General features: G+C 51.7%; 8 protein-coding genes and 2 non-coding genes across 10 annotated transcripts; 3 read left to right on the top strand and 7 right to left on the bottom strand.

Moving 5' to 3' along the window:
* Positions 1-1,855, bottom strand: CC1G_08828 (protein kinase subdomain-containing protein PKL/ccin4; the record flags this gene model as incomplete). Its single annotated transcript, XM_001839050.2, has 5 exons — positions 1-268; positions 319-541; positions 603-1,071; positions 1,129-1,430; positions 1,510-1,855. 5 exons carry the CDS (start codon positions 1,853-1,855, stop codon positions 1-3), a joined length of 1,608 nt encoding a protein of 535 aa, XP_001839102.2.
* Positions 1,856-2,266: 411 nt separating this feature from the next.
* Positions 2,267-4,064, top strand: CC1G_08827 (hypothetical protein; the record flags this gene model as incomplete). Its single annotated transcript, XM_001839049.2, has 4 exons — positions 2,267-2,390; positions 2,447-2,568; positions 2,641-2,997; positions 3,057-4,064. The coding sequence occupies 4 exons, from the start codon at positions 2,267-2,269 to the stop codon at positions 4,062-4,064; spliced, it is 1,611 nt and encodes a 536-aa protein (XP_001839101.2).
* Positions 4,065-4,161: 97 nt separating this feature from the next.
* Positions 4,162-6,092, bottom strand: CC1G_08826 (hypothetical protein; the record flags this gene model as incomplete). The annotated part of the gene is made up of 2 exons (XM_001839048.1): positions 4,162-5,943; positions 6,000-6,092. 2 exons carry the CDS (start codon positions 6,090-6,092, stop codon positions 4,162-4,164), a joined length of 1,875 nt encoding a protein of 624 aa, XP_001839100.1.
* A 276-nt stretch (positions 6,093-6,368) lies between these two features.
* CC1G_14713 (hypothetical protein) lies at positions 6,369-9,226 on the top strand (the record flags this gene model as incomplete). The annotated part of the gene is made up of 8 exons (XM_002911238.1): positions 6,369-6,554; positions 6,607-6,840; positions 6,887-7,216; positions 7,266-7,314; positions 7,364-8,094; positions 8,148-8,381; positions 8,414-8,848; positions 8,903-9,226. The coding sequence occupies 8 exons, from the start codon at positions 6,369-6,371 to the stop codon at positions 9,224-9,226; spliced, it is 2,523 nt and encodes an 840-aa protein (XP_002911284.1).
* A 214-nt stretch (positions 9,227-9,440) lies between these two features.
* CC1G_14712 (molybdenum cofactor biosynthesis protein) lies at positions 9,441-11,894 on the top strand (the record flags this gene model as incomplete). The annotated part of the gene is made up of 9 exons (XM_002911237.1): positions 9,441-9,474; positions 9,533-9,765; positions 9,826-10,240; positions 10,298-10,401; positions 10,455-10,557; positions 10,620-10,957; positions 11,006-11,196; positions 11,251-11,602; positions 11,652-11,894. The coding sequence occupies 9 exons, from the start codon at positions 9,441-9,443 to the stop codon at positions 11,892-11,894; spliced, it is 2,013 nt and encodes a 670-aa protein (XP_002911283.1).
* A 168-nt stretch (positions 11,895-12,062) lies between these two features.
* Positions 12,063-12,159, bottom strand: CC1G_20122. The gene has a single exon. It is a non-coding gene; the product is annotated as a tRNA-Pro (tRNA).
* A 1,281-nt stretch (positions 12,160-13,440) lies between these two features.
* Positions 13,441-14,245, bottom strand: CC1G_08824 (hypothetical protein; the record flags this gene model as incomplete). Its single annotated transcript, XM_001839046.2, has 2 exons — positions 14,096-14,245; positions 13,441-14,042 (listed from the first exon to the last, which is right to left on the bottom strand). The coding sequence occupies exons 1-2, from the start codon at positions 14,178-14,180 to the stop codon at positions 13,441-13,443; spliced, it is 687 nt and encodes a 228-aa protein (XP_001839098.1). The 5' UTR covers positions 14,181-14,245.
* Positions 14,246-15,526: 1,281 nt separating this feature from the next.
* On the bottom strand, positions 15,527-15,599 carry CC1G_20121. The gene has a single exon. It is a non-coding gene; the product is annotated as a tRNA-Met (tRNA).
* Positions 15,600-15,720: 121 nt separating this feature from the next.
* Positions 15,721-17,141, bottom strand: CC1G_10662 (hypothetical protein; the record flags this gene model as incomplete). Its single annotated transcript, XM_001839045.2, has 9 exons — positions 15,721-16,205; positions 16,262-16,430; positions 16,481-16,502; positions 16,563-16,578; positions 16,631-16,655; positions 16,710-16,729; positions 16,783-16,816; positions 16,874-16,975; positions 17,031-17,141. 9 exons carry the CDS (start codon positions 17,139-17,141, stop codon positions 15,772-15,774), a joined length of 933 nt encoding a protein of 310 aa, XP_001839097.2. The 3' UTR covers positions 15,721-15,771.
* A 556-nt stretch (positions 17,142-17,697) lies between these two features.
* Positions 17,698-19,651, bottom strand: CC1G_10661 (hypothetical protein; the record flags this gene model as incomplete). The annotated part of the gene is made up of 6 exons (XM_001839044.2): positions 17,698-18,003; positions 18,054-18,428; positions 18,488-18,505; positions 18,561-18,747; positions 18,801-19,150; positions 19,217-19,651. The coding sequence occupies 6 exons, from the start codon at positions 19,649-19,651 to the stop codon at positions 17,698-17,700; spliced, it is 1,671 nt and encodes a 556-aa protein (XP_001839096.2).
* Between the last annotated feature and the right edge of the window lie 259 nt (positions 19,652-19,910).

Below are 19,910 nucleotides of genomic sequence, written 5' to 3'. Positions count from 1 at the left end.
TCATGTGGAGGATGGCGTGACTTGTTCTGACGACTCATCCGATGGTTTAGCGATTTTGTTATTTGCCTTATCGGCGAGATATTCCCTCCACTTCGCCTCCCATGAGATATCGGGACAAAATTCACCGTATCGACAGTCGAAATCCGATTCGCCAAAGTCAATTAACCGTAATCTCCCTCGAGTGTCAACGGTGGTGTTCTGCGGCAGGATGTCGTGATGGTGCACACCGTGAGCATGCAGTAACTTGATTTTTTCTTTGACGTCCTCGCTGTCGTATTGGGTGAGCAACGTGAAAAAGATGTGATAACGCCGACTCACATTTGTTGGTCAGTGAACTCCTGGAGAGTCTGACCCGTGTAAGTTAAGAGAACGAAATAGTGACTTTGGGATGTGAGCCCGGAGGCGAGAAGCTTGGGCGAACAAGAGAGTCGGCCGAGTTTTGTAAGAGCTTGGGATTCTGTCTCAAAGTCGGCGACATGGTGGTATATCTTGATCACAAAGCATTTGTTCCTGGACCTGAGGAGGACGGCCTGTCGGGAATCTTGGAGATACGTAACGGGTATACGGATGGCGGGCAGAAAGCCAAATTTGACACCGAGCACCAGGTCCGGGCCGGTGTCCGACAAGGATATGGTGATGGAAGGTGGAAGTTAGGCGGGGAACATAGGTTAAAACTGTGTTAAGGAAGCACTCGTTCGCAGTGCAGGAAAGAGAATTCAAACGGAGTATCACATCGGACAAGATAAAACCACCTGCACGGGACGAGGAGGTCGATGGGGATACAGGTGTGAGCGGCAATGGCTCAAAGAGATTGATCATTTCTACCCCTTTGACTATATTTTTTTGTTCGCCGAAAGGTGTCTTGAAGGCCGTATGTCCACAGAAGTATATCAGCATGCAGAGCCATTCGAGGTAACCGCCCTCTTTTAACGGCTCTGGGCATTGGACATGTATAAAACGAATCTGTTTAGGCTCGGTGTTCCTGTCAATCTTCATGTAAATGCTGTCGAAGACCCCGTTTGTGATTATGCCCTCCGAACACTCGGGGTCTTGAAGGAGATGCCCCATCATCTGCAATGTGGAGTTAGATATCTATCTGCACAAGTTGTTGGCGGTATCGGGGCTTACCTCTATCACCATCTTGACAGCGGGTATGGGAACAGATGTTCTGTCGGCAGGATGTTCCAGATGCCGTACCATCTCCAGAAATGTATCGGTAGCCCTGGCAGGGGGTATCCTGACATTTATGAAGCAGAGCATTGTTCCATAGAGATGGAAGGAAAGGTCAGGTTTCTCCCAGTCGTGGAGGATGGAGGGAGGTGGTCGGGTTCGAAGCTTTGGGTTTAACAGCGCGACGAACGTGGCTATGGCATATGTGATTTCTTTCAACAGGTGTACAAAGTCGTTTTTGGATTGTCCAGGGTTTTTTCCTAGGGTTCCTCAATCAGCGCGCGCTGGGCAAAGAATGGAAGACTTGTCGCCCGACTTCCAGGCCCAGGATGAACTCACCTGGGGGATAGAGGTTCCATTTAGCCATCTCTCGGAGGTCAGGCAAGGCCACCAAATTGAAGCGCATTTCAGCAAAGTCATCGAGGTCGGTGTCGCTCTTCTCCATGGACTCCATGGTTTGCATGACCTGGTCTTTGAACCATGTAGGGATGAAGTTCATGCGGGAGAATTCAAACGGACGCCCATCTTCGATGGACGAAACCGCGGTAGCGGTGACATGGGGAGGGAACAGATTGACATTCTCCTCGTCACGTACGGCAAGTGCGCGGACAAAAGGCTTGACAGCGTCTACCAAATCGTCGAAGTGGCTAAAGATTCGATGACGGGGAGATTCTGGATGCTGCATGCTGGTTGAAATCACAGTGAATGGTCAATAAGTGTTCAAACTATAAAATCCAATAAATAACCGTTCAACTTGAGTCAAACGAAGCTACAATGACACTTGGATTGTACGCAGACTCCGACGAGTCGGAGGAGTCAGGAGGAGTCAGACTGAACCTTGACCGTGGCTGTGCAGAGCCCACTTGCCTTTGAACCGCGATCGCGAGTCCGCGACTTGTAGGTCCCCTTTACGCCGTTGTACGCGCTCAGCTAGTAACGACTGTTTTTTCATATAGACGACCAGTCAGACGACAGAGGTGACGCCTCAAATCTGAAGTCTCGTTACCTGGGACTGGAAGAGCTCCAAGATTCGACAAGAACCACATTCTAGAAATACTGTCTGCCTCCAAAGGAGCAGAATACGACAGCGACGACCATGACATCGACTCCTACTTCATCGACGCCGACTCCCGTAACGATGGCTGCTCAGACCACAGTACAAGCTGGAACACCCGTCCAGACATATCCTTCACCCGCTCATGCACAGTGGGCAGCTGGACGTATGCGTTTTGGCTCATATCCAAAGTTCCAATGGAAAATGCTAAAATGTTCATAGAACTTCAAGTCCAAATGGATACTGCCCAGCAACAGCAGCAGCAAGCGGCGGCGCAACAGTCGCAGACACCAACGGCGACCGCAGCCTCTGTGACGGCTCCAAAGCCACAACATGCCACGCAAGTTCTTTCTGGAATGTCTACAGTGCGATATATCTAACCTTTGCGTTTTGCGATGTATAGAACTATCCCGCAGAGTTATTATCAGAGTTACACCCACTACCCGTATTACCAGCAGTACATCGCTCAAGCCGTCGCTGCTCAGCAAGCTCAGCAGCAAGCAGCTGCAGCGGCCTCGCAGCACCAAGCACATACACCCACACCCGTTGCCACAGCTCAGAGGGCGTCAGTACCAGCGGCTACACCAGCAGCGACCGCTACATCGACTCCTGTAGCGCCTGCGCATACTCCCGCGGTTGCAACAGCGCAAACCACCACCGCACCCGTTACTGCCGCGATGCCTGCGGCTCAAGCTGCTAATGCGAACACCCTGGACACAAGCGATATCTCCACTTTGAACGATGCTTTGGGAAGTGCTGGTGTTGATCTTCGAGTATGTGTCTGCTTTGGTTTTCGATCGCATAGATGCTCATGACGTTGTTTTCATTCTAGGCAGAAGAAGAATCCCTACAGCGACACGACGCCCATGGGACATCACATCTCCAATCCCACTCGCTCTACATGCAAAACCGACCATACGAAGACCGGAGTAGAAAGCAGCCTGTAAAACCAGCCTTTGACACCCGTGCATTAGGAACGACGATGCGTGCTATTGGTTCACAACACAAGGTTACAAAGATCCCTGACGAATCAATAAACTACCTCGCCCTCGCTCTACGCGCTCGATTACAAGACCTCGTAACAGCCATGATCAGAGCGTCGAAGTATCGGAAACAGGCGCAATTCGATAGACCGGCGAGTTTTTACGAGACGCTGAACAATGTTAACAATGCGATGGATGTGGATGGTGTCAAGATGGAGAGCCAGACCCCGATGTGGAGTGTTGTCGTTAGGAGTGATGTGGGGAAGCAGTTGGCTGCTTTAGAGAAGGCGGAGAGGGAGGAGGAGATGAGGATTCGGAGGGAGAGGAAGGAGAGGCAGGAGATGGCGGCTGCGAATCTCGCCTCGATGTCTCAAGCAGGGACGCCAGGTGCAGACCCGTCGCTAGGCGCCAACGCTCTTTCAGCCTCGGGTGGATCGGAAGAACCGGATGGTCAGCCCAAGAAGAAAAAGAAGAAGGATGGGCCGGGTGTCACGGCGCGTAATATGTCGGAGGATGTTAGGAAGAAGATGTCGAATGCTGTGGCTACGCAAGCTGCTGGTTTGGGCAAGTATGCTTGGATGACGGCGGCTGCCAGCTCGCCCTCGCCTGCACCGAAGCCCAAAGCGAGTACGAGCACAACTGCTACTGGGAGTGGGACGACGCCAGCGAGTTCGTGGGCGAGGCCGTATGTGCCCAAGAAGCCGCAGCAGCAAATGACGACGACGACTACGCCGGAGCAGAAGACGGAAGTGGAGGATCCGAACAAGGTGGTGGTGACGATGAGAGATGCGATGTTCGTGGTGGAGAAGGAGAGGGGCCATGGAGGAGGGCGAGGTGCCGCTCGAGGCTGGACATAGGTTGGGTGGTAGTAACCCAGGTCGGGCATGTGTGTGTGTATTATCCATTAACGCTTTGTTGTACTGTTTACAAAGGCCTATAGACACGAGTTGAGGACTACCAATCTACACGATGTTGGCGCTCCTTTATCAGTGCTTGAGCGCAGTCTCCAAAGTTGAACAAGATACGAAAGTCGAGTCCCAGATCTTTGGCTTTATAACGGAGTGATGTCAGGAGGAGCATGTCTTCCTCCGAGAGAGGATTATGGTCTGCAAGATTGAACCTCAATTCCGACAAAGAGGTAACTGGGACATCCCTGATGCCCTTTTCCTGGTCTTGTCGACTCAAGATGCGGGATTCACACAACTGGATAAGGCCTTTGACGTCCAGGAATTTCTCGTTTGGGTCATGATGGGTCTCGCAGTAACGATAGATATCGGCGTCGCAGTAACTGAAGTCGAACCGCTTCAACCGGGGGAGGATTGGGTCCCAAGCACCTTCCTCCTCCGATAGACTTGGACGCTCGAACCGAAGACTGTCGAGAGTCTGTACACAGATGTTGTTTTCAGTCTGTTCAGAGATGTAGCATGCAGACGTCAGTTCCAGCATCTCGACATTTTTGAACCCTGAAAGCAGAGGTCGGAGCTGTTCGGTGTTGAAGTTTGTCAGTGCCAGGTGGTTGATTTGTGTGCACCCGGACTTGGCGATGAAGTTTATGATTTGGGTTCGGAGGGAAACCCATTTGGCTGGCTTGATACCGTACAGAAAGTGACTGCAGTGGATCCGGAGAGAGGTGAGGTTGGGGCAGGTGAGAGTTTGGAAAATGGTGTCCAGGATTTCAACTTTGGAGGACAAGGAGAGGGTGGTGAGGTGAGGAAGGGTGAATGAGTCCTTGGGGTGGTATTCGAGGCTGCCGACTGGGAATGTGAGGTGGAGGTGGGTGAGGTTTCGTAAGGCGCGGATGGGTTGGAGGGTGTTGAAAGGGTCGTTGTATGTTCTTGTCAGCCAGACACGGGTGAGTTGGGGGTTACGCGATGTTAGGCCTTCGAGGGCCCGTAGCGACCCGTCTCCGTGTACCTCGGCGGCTTGGAGCGAGGGTGTGTCGGGTAGGTCGTCGAGGATGTTGAAGTCCTGTGGCAACCAGGGAGGAACTCCGATTTTTAATCTCTGTAAGGATGGGAGAGGGTGCCCGGGGAGACAGTGGATGTGGTGGAGGAAGGGGATGTTGTCCACGGATAGGTCGTGCCACCGGGAAGACGATTCCCGGAGTACGTCAAAGAAGGGTGACAGCTCTGTGAGCTTCGACTCACGGTACACTTCGTCGACCCATCGTGTCCCTGGGTTGCTTATGGTCACTTTGAGAGGGGCGGGAGTGGAGTAAGAGAGTGTCTTTTGGAGGTATTTGACTGCTTGTGGTTCGAGTGTCCGCCCTCCTAGTCTTATGAACACGGTGGACCAGATGTCTGGTGCGGATGTGAGGAGGAGTTGCCAGCGGCGGCACACACGATAGAGACGCATGCGCGGGGCGTTGGGTTTGTAGGCTGCAACTGCGAGAGGTGTAACGTGTGGAGGGATGCAGTTGAGGTCCCCTTCGGGGATGCTGTAGCGCAGAATCTCCTGCAGTATTTCATCGGGAAGGAATCGGATTGGTGAAAGTATACAGTGGTTCAAGTGGATGAGTTTGTCCAGTTGAGCACAGATTTTCTTGTTGTCGACTGGGCTGCCGTTTAGGAAAGAGGGATCTGAGCGGGTTTGGGCAGAGAAGAAGCGGGAGAGGGTGAGGAGTTTGTTTAGGTTCTGCTTGGTGACCTCGATTTCTTGGTCTGTTGGAACGTAGAGGGAATCCAGAAGGGCGGGGTCTGGGTCCGTCCAGAGGTCTGTCTGCCCAATGGGATGGTTCTAGCGATAATAGGGAATCAATAAATACCTTTCTAACCAGTCCACGGCAAGTATACCTTTAATATCTCGCTGGCCAGAATGCTCAATTCCTTCGGGATAGCATCCGTCTTCTTGGTAGATTGACGAAAGTAATTCAGAAAAGCTGACATTTCAGGTTTACTGGTTCTCTGATCTCTAGTCCAGCAAGTACTGGTACTGCAGAGTTCCAGGGTTAGATTGAGGTCCACGCAGAGACATGCCGTTGAGCGCCCGAGGGTAATCCGATCAGCGGAACCCCAACCCTAGACGAAATCATCCTCTTCCAAAAATTGGATCGCGGTTTCGATTCCTCTGCTAACGCCCAAAACGACTGTATCCGTCTGGTAAGTTCTTCTGTTATATCGACTATTGTATTCTAATGGCCACAGGCCTTGAAACACGGATAAATGTCCACGACTTCCATCGAGGATCCGTTTCAACTTGCCAGTTACACCTCTTCTTCTCGTTGGAAGGGCAAGAAATCCACCCTCGACCATGTTTACACAAGTCAGCTGAACAGCTCGCTCAGTAAATCGCGCAGAGAAGGTTATGTTACTGTGTCGACTCAGGCGGATGGAATTCATATCCTAGATGTGCGCTCTGCGACAGTTCTGTGGAAAGGACTCCATTGATTGCTTTCTTTAGGTTTCGACTTTGCATCCATTGGTTTCTCATACACTCGGTCCCTCCACATCATTCTCGTGTCCCGCAATTACGACGGAAACATCGCCGAGTCATTATTCGACATACGCCGTTATTGAATCGTCGCCTGAACTTCGTGGTGCGGACGAGGCTGGTCGAGTTATCTGGAAATGGACCCAACAGCCGGGATCTGTGTCGTCTATGACGGATAGCCAGAAAAAGACTTCGAGGGTTGTGGTGAGTATTCTCTCGTATCTCTGTTTCATATGCTAAGTCGTAGTAGGTCCCGACGCCTCAACGCATCCATAGTTTGCACTCTGATCCAACATTGCCTAAACGTATTCTCGCTTTGACGACCACCGCAACGCTTCTGGTGCTCGATGCTGAAACCTTGGAAGAGAAAGCAAAAACGGAAGGTTCATCCGAAGCTTCCTCGGATGCCCTGCAAGTATTTGTTTTCCCCAGCGGAGAATGCTCGTTGTCCCCGTCTACGGGGGTTACAGTCGCTATTGCTTCATCCACCGAGGCTTCCTTTTTCCTGAGGATACTATCTATCGACGAAGGCGACGCGTTTACAGTGGTTGGAGACTTTGAGTTCTCACACAAGCACGAGGTATGTACGTCTGTAGTGTCCGCCACTTTTTCTGACTTTTTTGCAACAGCAAATCGCCGGAGTTTCCTTCAGCAATTCCGGTTGCTTGAGCATACTGAGTACGTTTCTCAAATGTTATACATATTCTCCTCTCACACAGATTGTCAGGCAAGGATGGGGAATGGCATGCTTATGCGCTTGCATCTTCTGACAACAACTCATCTACAACACCCGCAAGACCGCGTCCTCTCGCCACGCCTCTAAGGCTGAATAACTTTAATTTCCCCGCATCAAAGGCCACCAAAAGCTCAGCAAAAGCAACCTCTCCTCTTTCTATCGTCGCCCTAACATCCTCGCACGTCCTTCTCGCCGCCACTTCTCCATCATCATCCGATATCCACATCCAAGTCTGGGACCTCCAGTATTCCGTTCTGCTAGCGACGCACACTCTCCCAGTTCCCACTGCTTTCGCTTCAACACCCTTGAATCTACGATTTGGCACCCATCGCCCTGTATTGCCTTCGTCCTCGTCCCCGCTTAGCATTGTCTACGGCCAGGCAGTACTGGTTCTCTCGCCAGCGTCCTCGTCGAAACAAGAAAGCTCGGCGCAAAACGTCACTTCCAGTGTACTTGTGGTCCCCTACGCTGTTGCTGCCCAATCGACGATTGCTGCTGCCCTCGGCCGTGCGGGTGTTACGAAGCAATGGCTCAAACCAGTGGGAGACTCCGCCACCTCTGGACAGGGGAAAACACCAGCGGACTCGGCCAAGTCCAAAATGCTGAATGCCGTTCGAACAGCCTTGGAAGGAGGGAGAACCAAGACTGCAGAGAGCACTTTCTCGTCGTGGCTCACTGAAGCCGAGGCAGCCGCCAAGGCATCGAGCAAGAGCGAAGAGAAGGTCAATCTCGTCTCCCAGTTTACGCGAAACAGATGTACTGATTGGGATTGTAGGCCTCGACACCTCCTGCTCCCGTTTTCGCGTATGGCTTCGTCAAGGAGATTGTGGATCTTGTTTTGCCCCCTTTGAAGTCGACAGGGAAAGCGCCCTATCAACACTCTGCTGAAATCCTGAAATCACTGTTGGAGAGGAATCTCGTCTCCAATGGTATGGTGGAGGGGGGTATCTTACCTGCTCTGCGAGCCAGAAACGATTGGGCATGTTCTCACCGCTTCCATTTAAGTTCTGTGCTTATCTTCTTCTGTAGGCGTCGATTGAGCTGTCGCTCTCCTCCGTCAACGACCTTCCTATCGGCGATATCGTGGATTGCCTAGTCTCCGTCACCCAACATCATCGTAACAAAGCCGCCTCGGACTCGATGGACGTTGACTCTGAACCATCGACACCGACACTCCCTGTATTCCTCGCCCTTGTCATCAACTACGTCCACACGACCACTCCCAGCCAAATAATTATCGCCTTGAAGCGCCATCTCCGCGATTCAGAAGATGTAGCTGCTGTAGCGCAGACTCTGGTTACTTGGATCAGGGCTTTGGTGCAACAGAGAAAGAATACTGATCTTGGAGTTTGGCCGAGCAACAAGGATATGGAACAGAATGAGCACGGTGTTTTGGTTTATAATCCTCAGAGCAGGGATAAGAGGATGGTCAAGAACGCCGCAAAGAAGGCTGGAGGACCGCCCGTATTCGAGAGGGTAAGGAGGCACGATAGCTCGTTGGTGATATTCACAGCTCACTCCTCCATTCAGGTTATCGCATTCCTTCAACCTTTCCTCGACGCATGCTTCCTCCCTCTCCTCCAACACCCACCATCACATCCTCTGCTGCACGAACTCCAAAATTCCCTCATCGAAGAATCCGCCCTGTCTGAACTCCTCTTGCAACTTCAAGGTTCATTAGAGCCCTTTAGCGTATCACATCAAAAAGCACTGCGCGAAGCAGCGATTCCACAACGAGAGAGGGAGAAGCAGAGGCAAAAGGGCGATTGGAGAGCGAGGAGGGGCGGTGCGGCTGGTGTTATTGGCAATGTTGGTACTGTTGGGGTGTATCAATTGGAGGAGCTGGCATTTTAATTTTGTGCATATATATATGTAGATTACGTGCTCTGGTTTCATGTTACTCTTTTGGTTTCATGGGCTCTGAGTGTTGGCTGGTGTCGGGAAGAGAATCTGAGCATGAGCAATTGACGGCAGTTAATTGAGCCCCTATTTTTAGGTTCGTCACGGTTCCCATGACGCGTTCCTCTCTTATGTCTCCCCCGAAAATGGCGCTCTTCCACAAACCACCATGGCTTCCAAGATTTATGCAGCCATCTTGACTGGTGAGTACGCCATTTTCACTATCTAGATGGTCGTCTAAATCGCCGACGGCGTTGCCAGTGAGTGATACGGCCGCGCACGACAAGAGCGCAGACCGTTCTGGTCCAACGATCCAGCAGATCCTAGCAGATCGCGATATCGCCGTTCGCGAAGAGGACTATAAAATCGTATCGGATGATGCTGCCGCTATTCAAGCCACAGTAAAGGAGTGGCTTGCTCGTCAGAATCGACGCGTCGACTGGATCGTGACGACAGGTGGAACGGGCTTTGGCGCACGAGATATAACCCCAGAGGTAGTCTATCATTCATCAACAACGAGTACACCACTAAATACCAAGTTCTGATTGCGTTAGGCGATCTCTCCTTTACTCGAAAGACAGGCGCCTGGGCTTGTACACCTCTTGATCTCGTCGTCGCTCAAGCATACGCCGCTCGCTGCGCTCTCGAGGCCGGCGGCGGGGACGTCTGGCTCTACGATCGTAACCACGCTCCCTGGGAGTGTTAAAGCGGTCAAGGAATGCTTGGATGCGCTGTTTATGGGTGGTGTTATCACCCACGCTATTGACCTCGCTCGGGGTGGGACTGGGAAGCAGGTTCATGCTGCTCTGGGAACGTCTCATGGTGCTAGTGAGGTGCAGCACAGTCACGGGCATGGGCACGGGCATGGTCATGGCCACCATGGCTGCGGTCGTGATCATGCTCATGGGGGCCACCACCCTCCAAAGCCCCGGTCTGGCGGTCTGCTGTCTCATGATCCTAATGCTCCAGGTCGGCTACTGGTGGCTTATCTTTGAAACGCCGAAACTAACAACTCTGGTACCACAGCTTCCGCGCGACACCGACAGTCGCCGTATCCAATTATCAGTCTTGAAGAAGCGTTGAAGCTTGTTGATGAACACACAGAGCGCTTGACCATCGAGACTCGCGCAGTAAGTGCATCACGTATGTGATGGACCTCGGTCCTCTCCTTACTCTCATCCAGGTGGACCATACCCTCCGTGGCTATGTCCTAGCAGAAGACGTTTATGCTCCTCACAATGTCCCTCCGACTCCAACCACCAATGTCGACGGGTATGCTATCAGATGTACGCTGACTTGTCCACCACATATGCTTTCCCTGATTCTGAGCCTGGTGTCTATCTGCTAGCTACTGACCCTCCGGGGGTCTACAAAGTCGTCACATCGTCCGACCACCGCTTGTCCGATGTTGTCCCCGAAGGTACAGTCTATCGCATCAACACCGGTGGACCTCTACCTGCCGCAACAGACGCCGTCATCATGGTGGAAGACACAAAGCTTGTGTCGACCTATCCCGATTCTGGGGAAGAAAAGGAAATTGAAACTCTGGCTCAGGTTCCTGCAGGGGAAAACGTCAGAAAGGCTGGGTCTGATGTACAAAAAGGAGATCTAGTCATGCATGCGGGTGACCGTATCCTGAGTGTAGGAGGAGAAGTAGGAACTCTGGCCTTCGTTGGCAGGAAAGAGGTAGGATTCTTCTAGTAACAGCGTGTTCCGTCTCTGACCCTTTATTAGGTCAAAGTATACCGCAAGCCTGTCGTTGCGTTACTCAGTACAGGCAACGAATTGGTCGATCTTCAAAGGCCGAAAGAGGATCAAGGAAGCGAATCATGGAGCGGAATATATGACACGAATCGACCTTCTCTTCAGGCAGTGCTGGAAGGCCTAGGATTCGAAGTCACTGACTTGGGAATCGTTTCTGACCAGTGAGTGCCGTCACAGTCCAATGCCGTCTTCGTCGCGAGACTGACGAACATCAGTGTCAATGCACATGTTGAAGCAATTCAAAAGGGCTTGAATCAGGCGGACCTCATTCTAACCACTGGAGGGACTTCGATGGGGCCTACGGACCTCCTGAAGCCAGTGATCGAACGAAACTTCAAAGGGACCATCCACTTCGGTCGCGTAGCGATCAAGCCCGGCAAACCCACCACATTCGCGACTATCCCCTTTATCGGAACAGCTCAGGAAGAAGTGCATAAACCGGTATTTGCGTTGCCAGGAAATCCAGCTTCTGCGTTGGTCACTTTCTATGTGTTTGTTCTGCCTGCACTCCGCAAGCTTGGTGGATGGCCCGATGAAGTGAAGCACTTGCCGAGAGTCCGTGTTCAAGTAAGTGGCGGGCCAATTGAGAATGGGTAGTCTCTGATTCTGTTTCAAGGTGAAATCGCCAATGCTCTTTGACCCTCGCCTGGAGTTCCATAGAGCGGTAATCAAGGTGCAGACGTCAACTGGTGTGCTGGAGGCGTGGTCTACCGGAGGGCAACGTTCGAGCCGAGTGGCAAGTCTGAGTGGAGCTAACGGATTTGTTATTGTCCCTCCCTTGAAAGGACAAGGCAAGACAAAGCTAGAAGTGGACGAATGGGCAGAAGCTATCCTCATTGGAGAGTTGCAAGTTGGGTGAAATCTAAGGACCGAATAACCTATCGACTGTGCTTGATTATAGGATATCTTCTTGTATTTGCCAATCATAAAAACACTCTACCCACCAGAAAAACGAATGTCATACCTTATGGCCGCATCTGTGGAGCTGCCCTTGTTTGAAAGGGCAAAAATCTTCCAAAAAGATGACGGGCCTGACCGGGAATTGAACCCGGGACCTCCTCGATTTACCGGATTTGGCAAGGCCATTTCCCTAACAAGGAATCATACTACTAGACCATCAGGCCGCTGATGGTGTGTTGCAACAGCCGCACATCGCGGGTCGAAGTTTGTGTGGAGAGGTAGCCGGGAACCCTGATTTACTTTTCCAACGGCATACTCTTCGCTATGCATACCTCCACAGGGTCCGGAGCTGCTTGAGGGCACAGAATTTGGTCTCCAAGTAGAAGAAAGTATTCAAGAAGTGCGCTGAATGTGGAATTACGTGCGCGTTTCCTCTTCCTCTATGGCTGACTTATGGCCTTCGTGTACAAAACGTCGCTCCAACTGCCTTTTTCTGTAACATAATCAGGGAGAGCTTCCTTTTCGTGTACCAGCCGGAATAGATAGGTACCTAGGCTATCCCTGTCGGTGAGCCAGGTGCGACGAAAGGAAGTCTTGGCCGAGCCCCGATTGGTCGACTTGCCATAACCTATAGTGGTTAGTGGCCACTACACAGGGTGAGAATGCCCTGCATTAACAGGCTAGCACGACCAGACAGGCGTAACGAAGACCCGACGATGTTATATCACGGCGACTTCTCGACAATCGACAAAGCGATCGTACAGCTGCAACAACCCGGACAGTTTATGGCATACCGACGCCATGAGGATGCAAGGCCCGCTCACTGTGGCCAACCCACCTTGGTAGGAACACGAGCGTTGAGAGTACGTAGGAGGGGGGAACGTCGTAGGGATTCAGAGGGTTTCATCATGTGAGGAGGGTGGGCGGGGAAAGGAAGAAAGAACGACAGGAGGGATGGATGTTAACAGCCCTACTATATATATACTGTCGAGGGCCAAACAAGTCGCAACAGCTCATGCTCCGATCCTGATTGCTACGTCATTGGCGTTTTGGACTAATCGGGGTAGAGGACTACCAAATCTGTCAATTCGATTCTTCGCGAGTGGTCGTCCTTGGTCGCCCTGCTCCATGGGCCAAATTTGAGGTGTTCCTGGCAGACAGTAGCATCCCCCTGGGGACGACATTGTCGTTCGGTAGCACTAGTTCGAATTAATTAACTCTTTGCACCCTGCTCGTTGGTCCGGGAGGTCAAACGTGGTATCATTATTATCGGTTTATGCCATGGCCAAAAAGGTTTATCTATCCATAATGTCGTAAGGGGTATCTGCAACATATCTAAGTAAGTGGTGAGAGTAAGTACAAATGCGAAACAGGCGTCGAATGCGAAGTTGGTGTCGTTGTTGTTGTGGTCATAAGTTATCGAAAGCGAAGGTGGGTGGGTGGGTGAATACAAATACAGCGAATCAAACGAATGTCCCAAGAACAATAAGAGTGAAGCATGGTGACTATACCACAGCGATGGCCGGAGGTCGGTTTATTCTCCAGTTGCCCTCGCTGGCGGTGGTGGCGATGGCGGCAGCGTTCGCGTGTAGCTGAGCAAACTGTGCTTGCCTCGTTCTGCTGTTGCTGGGTTGTGATAGTCGGGGAGTGGGTGACCTCGATCGCTTAATGGATTCGTTCGTAGAAGGTGATTGAGGCTGGCGTTTAGATGGGGAGGCGGGCTTGGATGGTGTCGAAGGGACCTCAAGGAACTGGCCATGCGAGTGCCTTGGTGACGATGACCGTGACGACCGCTGTCTGGAGGCTTCGCGAGACCTCTGTTCAGCTCGTTGTTGTTGACGGGTTGCACGCTGGTGCTGGTAGTCGTGGAATTCGAGAGATTTGCGCATCTTGCGGTTCATGGCAATCTCGGGGCATGTAGCTCGAAGATAGGCGCGCATAGCTTCGTTGAGCTTGGCCCATCCTCGATGGATATCATGTGGGGCGGCGTTATCATGAGGTGACGATGGGCGGGTTGATGCCGGCGTTGTTACGGAAGAGTCAGCGCCGTGAGTGTGTGAGGGAGGCGCCAGGGCAAGCAGGGCTTCACGACTGTAGATATAAGATCCTGGAAGGTGGGTAAGTATTCCGCTTATGTGAAGTGTAATTTGAAATACATACCATTCGAGGACCTCGACGATGAGCTTGAGCTGCTCCGTCTGTGGACGGGGACATATCGTTCGGAAGAGACAGATTCAGAGGACATGGTGCGTTGGATGGACGACATTCGTGAAAGCAACAAGCTTTATACCGCGGTGCAGCACAGAAGAGCTGTTGAGGGTATGAGGAATGGACAGCATTTTCGGAGCAGTTTATATAGGGTTAATTCGTTGATAGTTCGGGGACAGGACTGCGGGATGGTGTGATTGCATGAGTGGGATAGTGGGTGGTGGAATATCGCGGAGACCGGTGGGGAGCTCTAGAAAGCCGTAGAACCGTGTCGAGATGTCGATGACACGACACGACATGTCCAGATCCTTGATTCCAATCCCCGACCCGGTTCGAGAATGTCTCCGTCGTTTCCCATCAATTTCTCACCGTTTGTTGCACAGCACATTGCTCTGTATCAGTCAGAAACACGTTCTTCTTCCTAATGAGCTTCTTCACACCTTCGACGTGATTCTGGTGTGCTTCATGTGTATGGGCGTCACTTTAATGCGAATCGATCACACCCTCTTCAATATGGTTCATTCGTTGTCCATGATTTGACCATAATTCATGCGATAATGGCAACAAATTGGTGTGATTGCGAGAGCAAACCTACTTAAAACAAATGCATGGATAAGCGAAGATATGCCGCTGCGTCATGACTCCTACCTCTTGTTCAATTGTAGTCAGAGAGACCCAACTGTACAATCGCGTTTCGAAGACAAGGTAATTGGCCCGGTCCAGACGCGACGACCAATGGCCGAGTCATTCTTTTACCTTCCGAAGTGCAACTGTCTCCTTCTATTGTGTAGCTTCTCACAAGTCGAGCCCGTTCAAATGAAGGCACCTAGGCCGAGAAGCCAAGGAACCCTTTCTGCCATCTTTCATCCGGCACATATCATACATCGAGAAATCATGAAGGGTTCGGCAGTCGGGGAAGCATCCAGAAGGGAAGGCCGTCGCACAGAACCAGAATAACCCTCGCAGCCCGGCAAGTGAGACCGGCTCGAGAGGCGGGTCGGCGATGTTACCCTTTTTTCAGGCAGGTACTGTGGTCACAACGTGCGTCGGCTGTAAACGGCGAGGGTGTCTGCAGGCGTTATCCATGCACAGCTATTTGGGCTGCATGACGTCCTCCAGGCCAAAAATTAAAATGGCTGTCGATGTGCTCAGCGTTGCTGTGCAATATTAGTAAATGCGGTCGACGATCCACGAAACAATTGCACAATCAAAGAACGAGCTTGAGCACGGAATTGGATTCGGGCATCGGGGAAGGTAGGGACCGAAAGCCGCTAGCACACGTTCAGGTTTTCTGCCGTCGATAAATGCGTCAGACTCACTTGCGATATGGGGAGGCTTAATTGTTTTCGAGGGATCGATGTGACAGCAAGCAAAAAAAAAAGTTAGCAACAACTCGTCTCGATCGAGTGACCTCGGGGTTATGAGCCCCGCGCTCTACCACCTGAGCTATGTTGCTTGTTGAAGGACCTAGTGTAATGGACACCCTCGTCATCGGTCGTGTTACGTGCTCTGATAACACCACAGCAAATTCAAATACCGTAGCACTCGCTGGTACGGTGAATATATCACGTCGATAATGATACAAGCGGGTGAACCTGCGAAGGTAAAGCGATGTCAGCGTCGGATGATTATGTTTTACGCCTCTTGCTCCGTCTCAACCCTTCTCCTTCTCTACTCTCCGTTTCTGGGACCGCCTTGCTGCGAGCGCCGCCTGCAGGTGAAGCTGTTTCACCGTCGAGATCAGTCAAAGAGCTATCGCTGTCTTCGTTTGTGGCGGGTCTCTTCGTGCCCTTGGCTTTCCCGGCTTTGCCTTTGCCAGCCTTCTTCGACGCCTTGTCCGATTTCGCATCTTCTTCACTGTCTTTATCTTTATCTTTCTCATCGCGAGCGGCCTGCTTCCCCTTGGCGTTTCGTGAACGGGCTGCCGTCGCACTCCCTGTCTGCTTCTTCTTCAGGTCGAGGTCGTCCCAACCACCATGTTCCGCAAGCTTCTGTATAGCTTCCCATTCCGGCTGTCGCACTCGTTGCACACTTAGCCTTCCACGCGTTACGAGGTCCATTCCTATAACAAGGCTGGTCAATTTGAGGGTCAGTTTCTGGCACTCGAGAGACGAGAACCTTGAAGCGCTTTGATGCCATCCTTTCCGAGGTACGAGAGTTCTGAGGGAATGTTCTGTAATGTTAAGGTCGCGATATATCGAAGAAGGGCAAGTGGGACGAAGTTCTTGGGCCGGCAAACGAAGGTGAGGTCCACCATGAACCATTTGGGGTTTTCTTTATCCGTTTTCTGTACAGAAAATTAGGGTACCCATGAGGAGAGACATAAAGGAGTCGCACAGGGTCAAAATAGGGGTGGGACCTTGTTTTCTTGGATGTGAGCTAACGAGGGACCATGGGAATGGAGAAGAGAGGAGCGTACTCGTCCCATGCGGTGACTGGATCTCTGTATAAGCCTCCAACTCGAGGGTTAAAATGAGTGGAACTCACAGTCCGGATACGCCTCTCGTGACACCTTGTTGGCGGTTCAGTTGCAGAGAAGATCATCCCAGGACGAAGGAGAACATACTTCCGCGAACGCAGCAATTCCTGTAGGGAGTTGCTATTAGCGCTCACTGCGACGGTAATCAGACCGTACTCACCTGGATTCTTGCAATTAGAATGGTAGAACAACGCCTAAAAGTTTCTTGGCTTGTTAAAAGCTGCACAACGCCATTTGACTGCGCTACGCACCTTGTCGCCTACTTTCATTTCCTTCATGATATTGCGAGCTTCGAAGTTTCGGACACCTTCCCAAGGAGAAGTTTTGACCTCTTCGAAATCATCTACACTGAACTTAATTTCGTTGAGTCTCTAAGCGTACTGTTAAACAGAGTAAAGAGTTGAATACCTTGACATCCTGGCCTTTCACTATCCTTGAGTCCGGTTCCGCCTTGAGCAAGTAGTAGTTCGGAGCACGCTGAGAGGTATCTGAGCCAGCGCCATCCTCGTTGGTAGCCATGTCGAGTGGCGGTCAAGAGGAAAGGCGACGTGTAGGAGTAAAGGAGAGTCGCGTCGCGTCATGTCGACGCCTTCGACGCGTGGGACCGCGCCGTCACCGTGGTGGCGCGAGCTCGCAGCCGGAAATTACACTGGGAACTCGTCAAAACAAGGAGACTTGGGAGTGGGGATCTATTCTGAGCTTTTCATGGCCCGTAAAATATGATACAAAGGATGTACAACGTCGGATATGTCGACGTGATACTACATACATCTAACAAAGGCAGGGTTTTCAGTCACCCAAGCGCAGGTCCCACAGGGATAAAACCAAGAGCAGCGACTGTTACAAGTGCGAATCCAGACGACCAGGTCCAGCGAGAATACGAAAGCAATAAATGTACAAGGGTATCGTGGACAGGGTATCTTCGTGTGTAGTCGTGAAGCCAGGCGGTGGCTAACGGGCTTGATACGTCAATATTCATGGTGCGCATTGGAGGCATCCCATTTTACTGGGGTGAGTCGTTTGAAGAGTCGGGAGAGGAGAAGACATGATCAAAAGTGGCATCTAGCTCGTTGTGTCACCGGGCAGTCGGATAATAGAATCCCCCATAGTAGCGACTGAAAAGCCCAGATTCGTCAGCTTCACTGGCGACATCAAGTTTGGCTTTGCGCTGGGACGATGGGTTGGAACGATTGCGCTCTTTCCCAGTCTTTGGAGGTGTAAAAGGGGTAGGAAGAGGTCCAGTCATGTGAAACGTCGCGATCTGCACTGGGCAGAGAAGGTCTGATACCGCACGTAGACCTTGCGATGTGAATCCACCAGACGAGCGACGTAAGGAAACCGAGTCGGTCGGTGATGTTGACGCCATAAGGGTGACAAAATACTGCGAGACGTCAGAGACAGAACAAAATCAGAGCTAGGTGGGCAGCCTACCTCGACAGAGAAGAACCCCGCCTGTGTGGTGGGCTGGAGGTCTTCTGACAGATGTATTTCGCCTTCTAAATAGCAGACCTGGTTTTCGGAAGTTGCCCGACCGGCGTTAGAAGGAGGTCGCCACCACACAGCCGTCCCAACAGCCTGTAGCGAGGTTATAATTCCCGTTTGCGTCGACGTATGACCAGGAAATGGGGATGAGGAACGAGTCGGAGCTTGCAAGCTGTCTTCCAGGTGTGCGACCTTGCGGTAAAGAACTAGTGAAAGGAAGGGATTGCTAGAGTCCATGAGAAGCGATGCTAGGTTGATCGGGGCATGAATAGTGCTGTGGAGTTTGAGGAAGCACGGTAGGACAGTTCCGCGGGTGTATGAAAGCTGCAAAATGGCGTTAGTAAGGGAAGAGCCCGTCAGAGGGATGCCCGGAGAGTACGAACTGGAGTGGCCAAGGATAACTTCAATGAACTCGATTAGATCCCGTCACTTTCCTGGCATCAGAGTTTAACTCACTGAGTAGAGGAGATCGACGTGCTGACTATTCATTTGCGCAGAAAAAGGCTGGGACGGGAAGGTATGCCAACCTTGAGGATCTTCTGAAGGAGGGAGGAGAAATCCACCGTGTTGATAGGCTTGTTGGCGAAGGAGGGAGGGCGGAGGGGGTGTCACTGAAGGTGTGTAGGTAATGATCGTAGCTAACCTGCGCGCGCTGGTCAGCTCAAGCCACACTTCTGGGGAAAGACAGTCACTCACTTGGAATTAGGGCGAAAAAGCCCATGCGTGACGGTCATAACAAGGTCGTACTGAATGTTCGCAATAATCGTTCGCTCCAGAAAGGTTTGAGGGGTCTGCACAATCAACTGCTTCTTATCTCCTCCCTTAAGCGGGAGACAGATTTCTGTAGGAAAGGGGAAGGAAAATGGCCATTCGTATTTGCCTTGCAGTTTGGCATTGAACTTGTTCTTCTTGCTGGAGGCAATATCAAGGGAAGACGGAACAGCTGAACGAGGCTCCCCTACATTCTTGTTCCAAACGGTAAACGTTTGGTTCAGAAATGTATGGCTCCCCTGTCCAACCGATCTCGTCATGAACCGACCCTTCAGCTGATTCGCATAGGTTTGTTAGCTTTGAACCCCAATTTTTCAGAGGAAGAGGATGGCTCCACGCACTGTCAACGTAATGGAATTGATGGTTTGCGACTTGTCGAGGTCCAGCTCCACAGTACCCGCAATTGCGTCCCCTCCGAAGTATCTTGGATAGTGCGACTTCTGGGAGGACCCGGTGGAAGATCGAGTGAACAGCCTCATCGTCGCCCACGGCCGACCATCGTTCTCGCTGTCCGATGTGATGTGAAACTCGTGCTCCTGCGTCTGCCCGCCCTGGGGGTCCTGACTGGCATTGAAATGGCGCTGATACTCCAATGCAGTCGCTTGAGCGTAGGCAGGCAAAGGTTGTTGAGAGTGGCGTCGTCGAGAGCGATGCCCACTCCTCCCGGAGTTGTAGGCAGGAGGTACGAACGAATCCCGCCCATTCGACGCAGCGTTGGGAGCGAACGAGTGACGCCGTGTCTGAGACTGCGCCGGTGTTCCCGACACGGTGGACATCGCACAGGTTACGGAGATAGTGGACGTCGGATTTCGACAGCCAATTTTCGATCAGGGTTATATACCTGGACTTGCAGGCCCGGCGGTCGACTGAATCCATATAGAATGTTCCTGGATGATTGACACCAACGTTATCCAGCGATGTAACAGCACGATGAGTAAATGTATGGTGGTGCCAGCTCCGGGAGCTCTGAGAAGCGCAAAGTCTTTTTGTTTTCGCTTGCCCCACTTGGACTGTATGGGCGTCTTTGGTCAGGCT

Source organism: Coprinopsis cinerea, assembly GCF_000182895.1.
Source record: "Coprinopsis cinerea okayama7#130 chromosome 5 map unlocalized cont3.5, whole genome shotgun sequence".
Taxonomy (NCBI): domain Eukaryota; kingdom Fungi; phylum Basidiomycota; class Agaricomycetes; order Agaricales; family Psathyrellaceae; genus Coprinopsis; species Coprinopsis cinerea.
The sequence above is the reverse complement of the archived record's forward strand: the minus strand, read 5'-3'. Positions and strand labels throughout refer to the sequence as shown.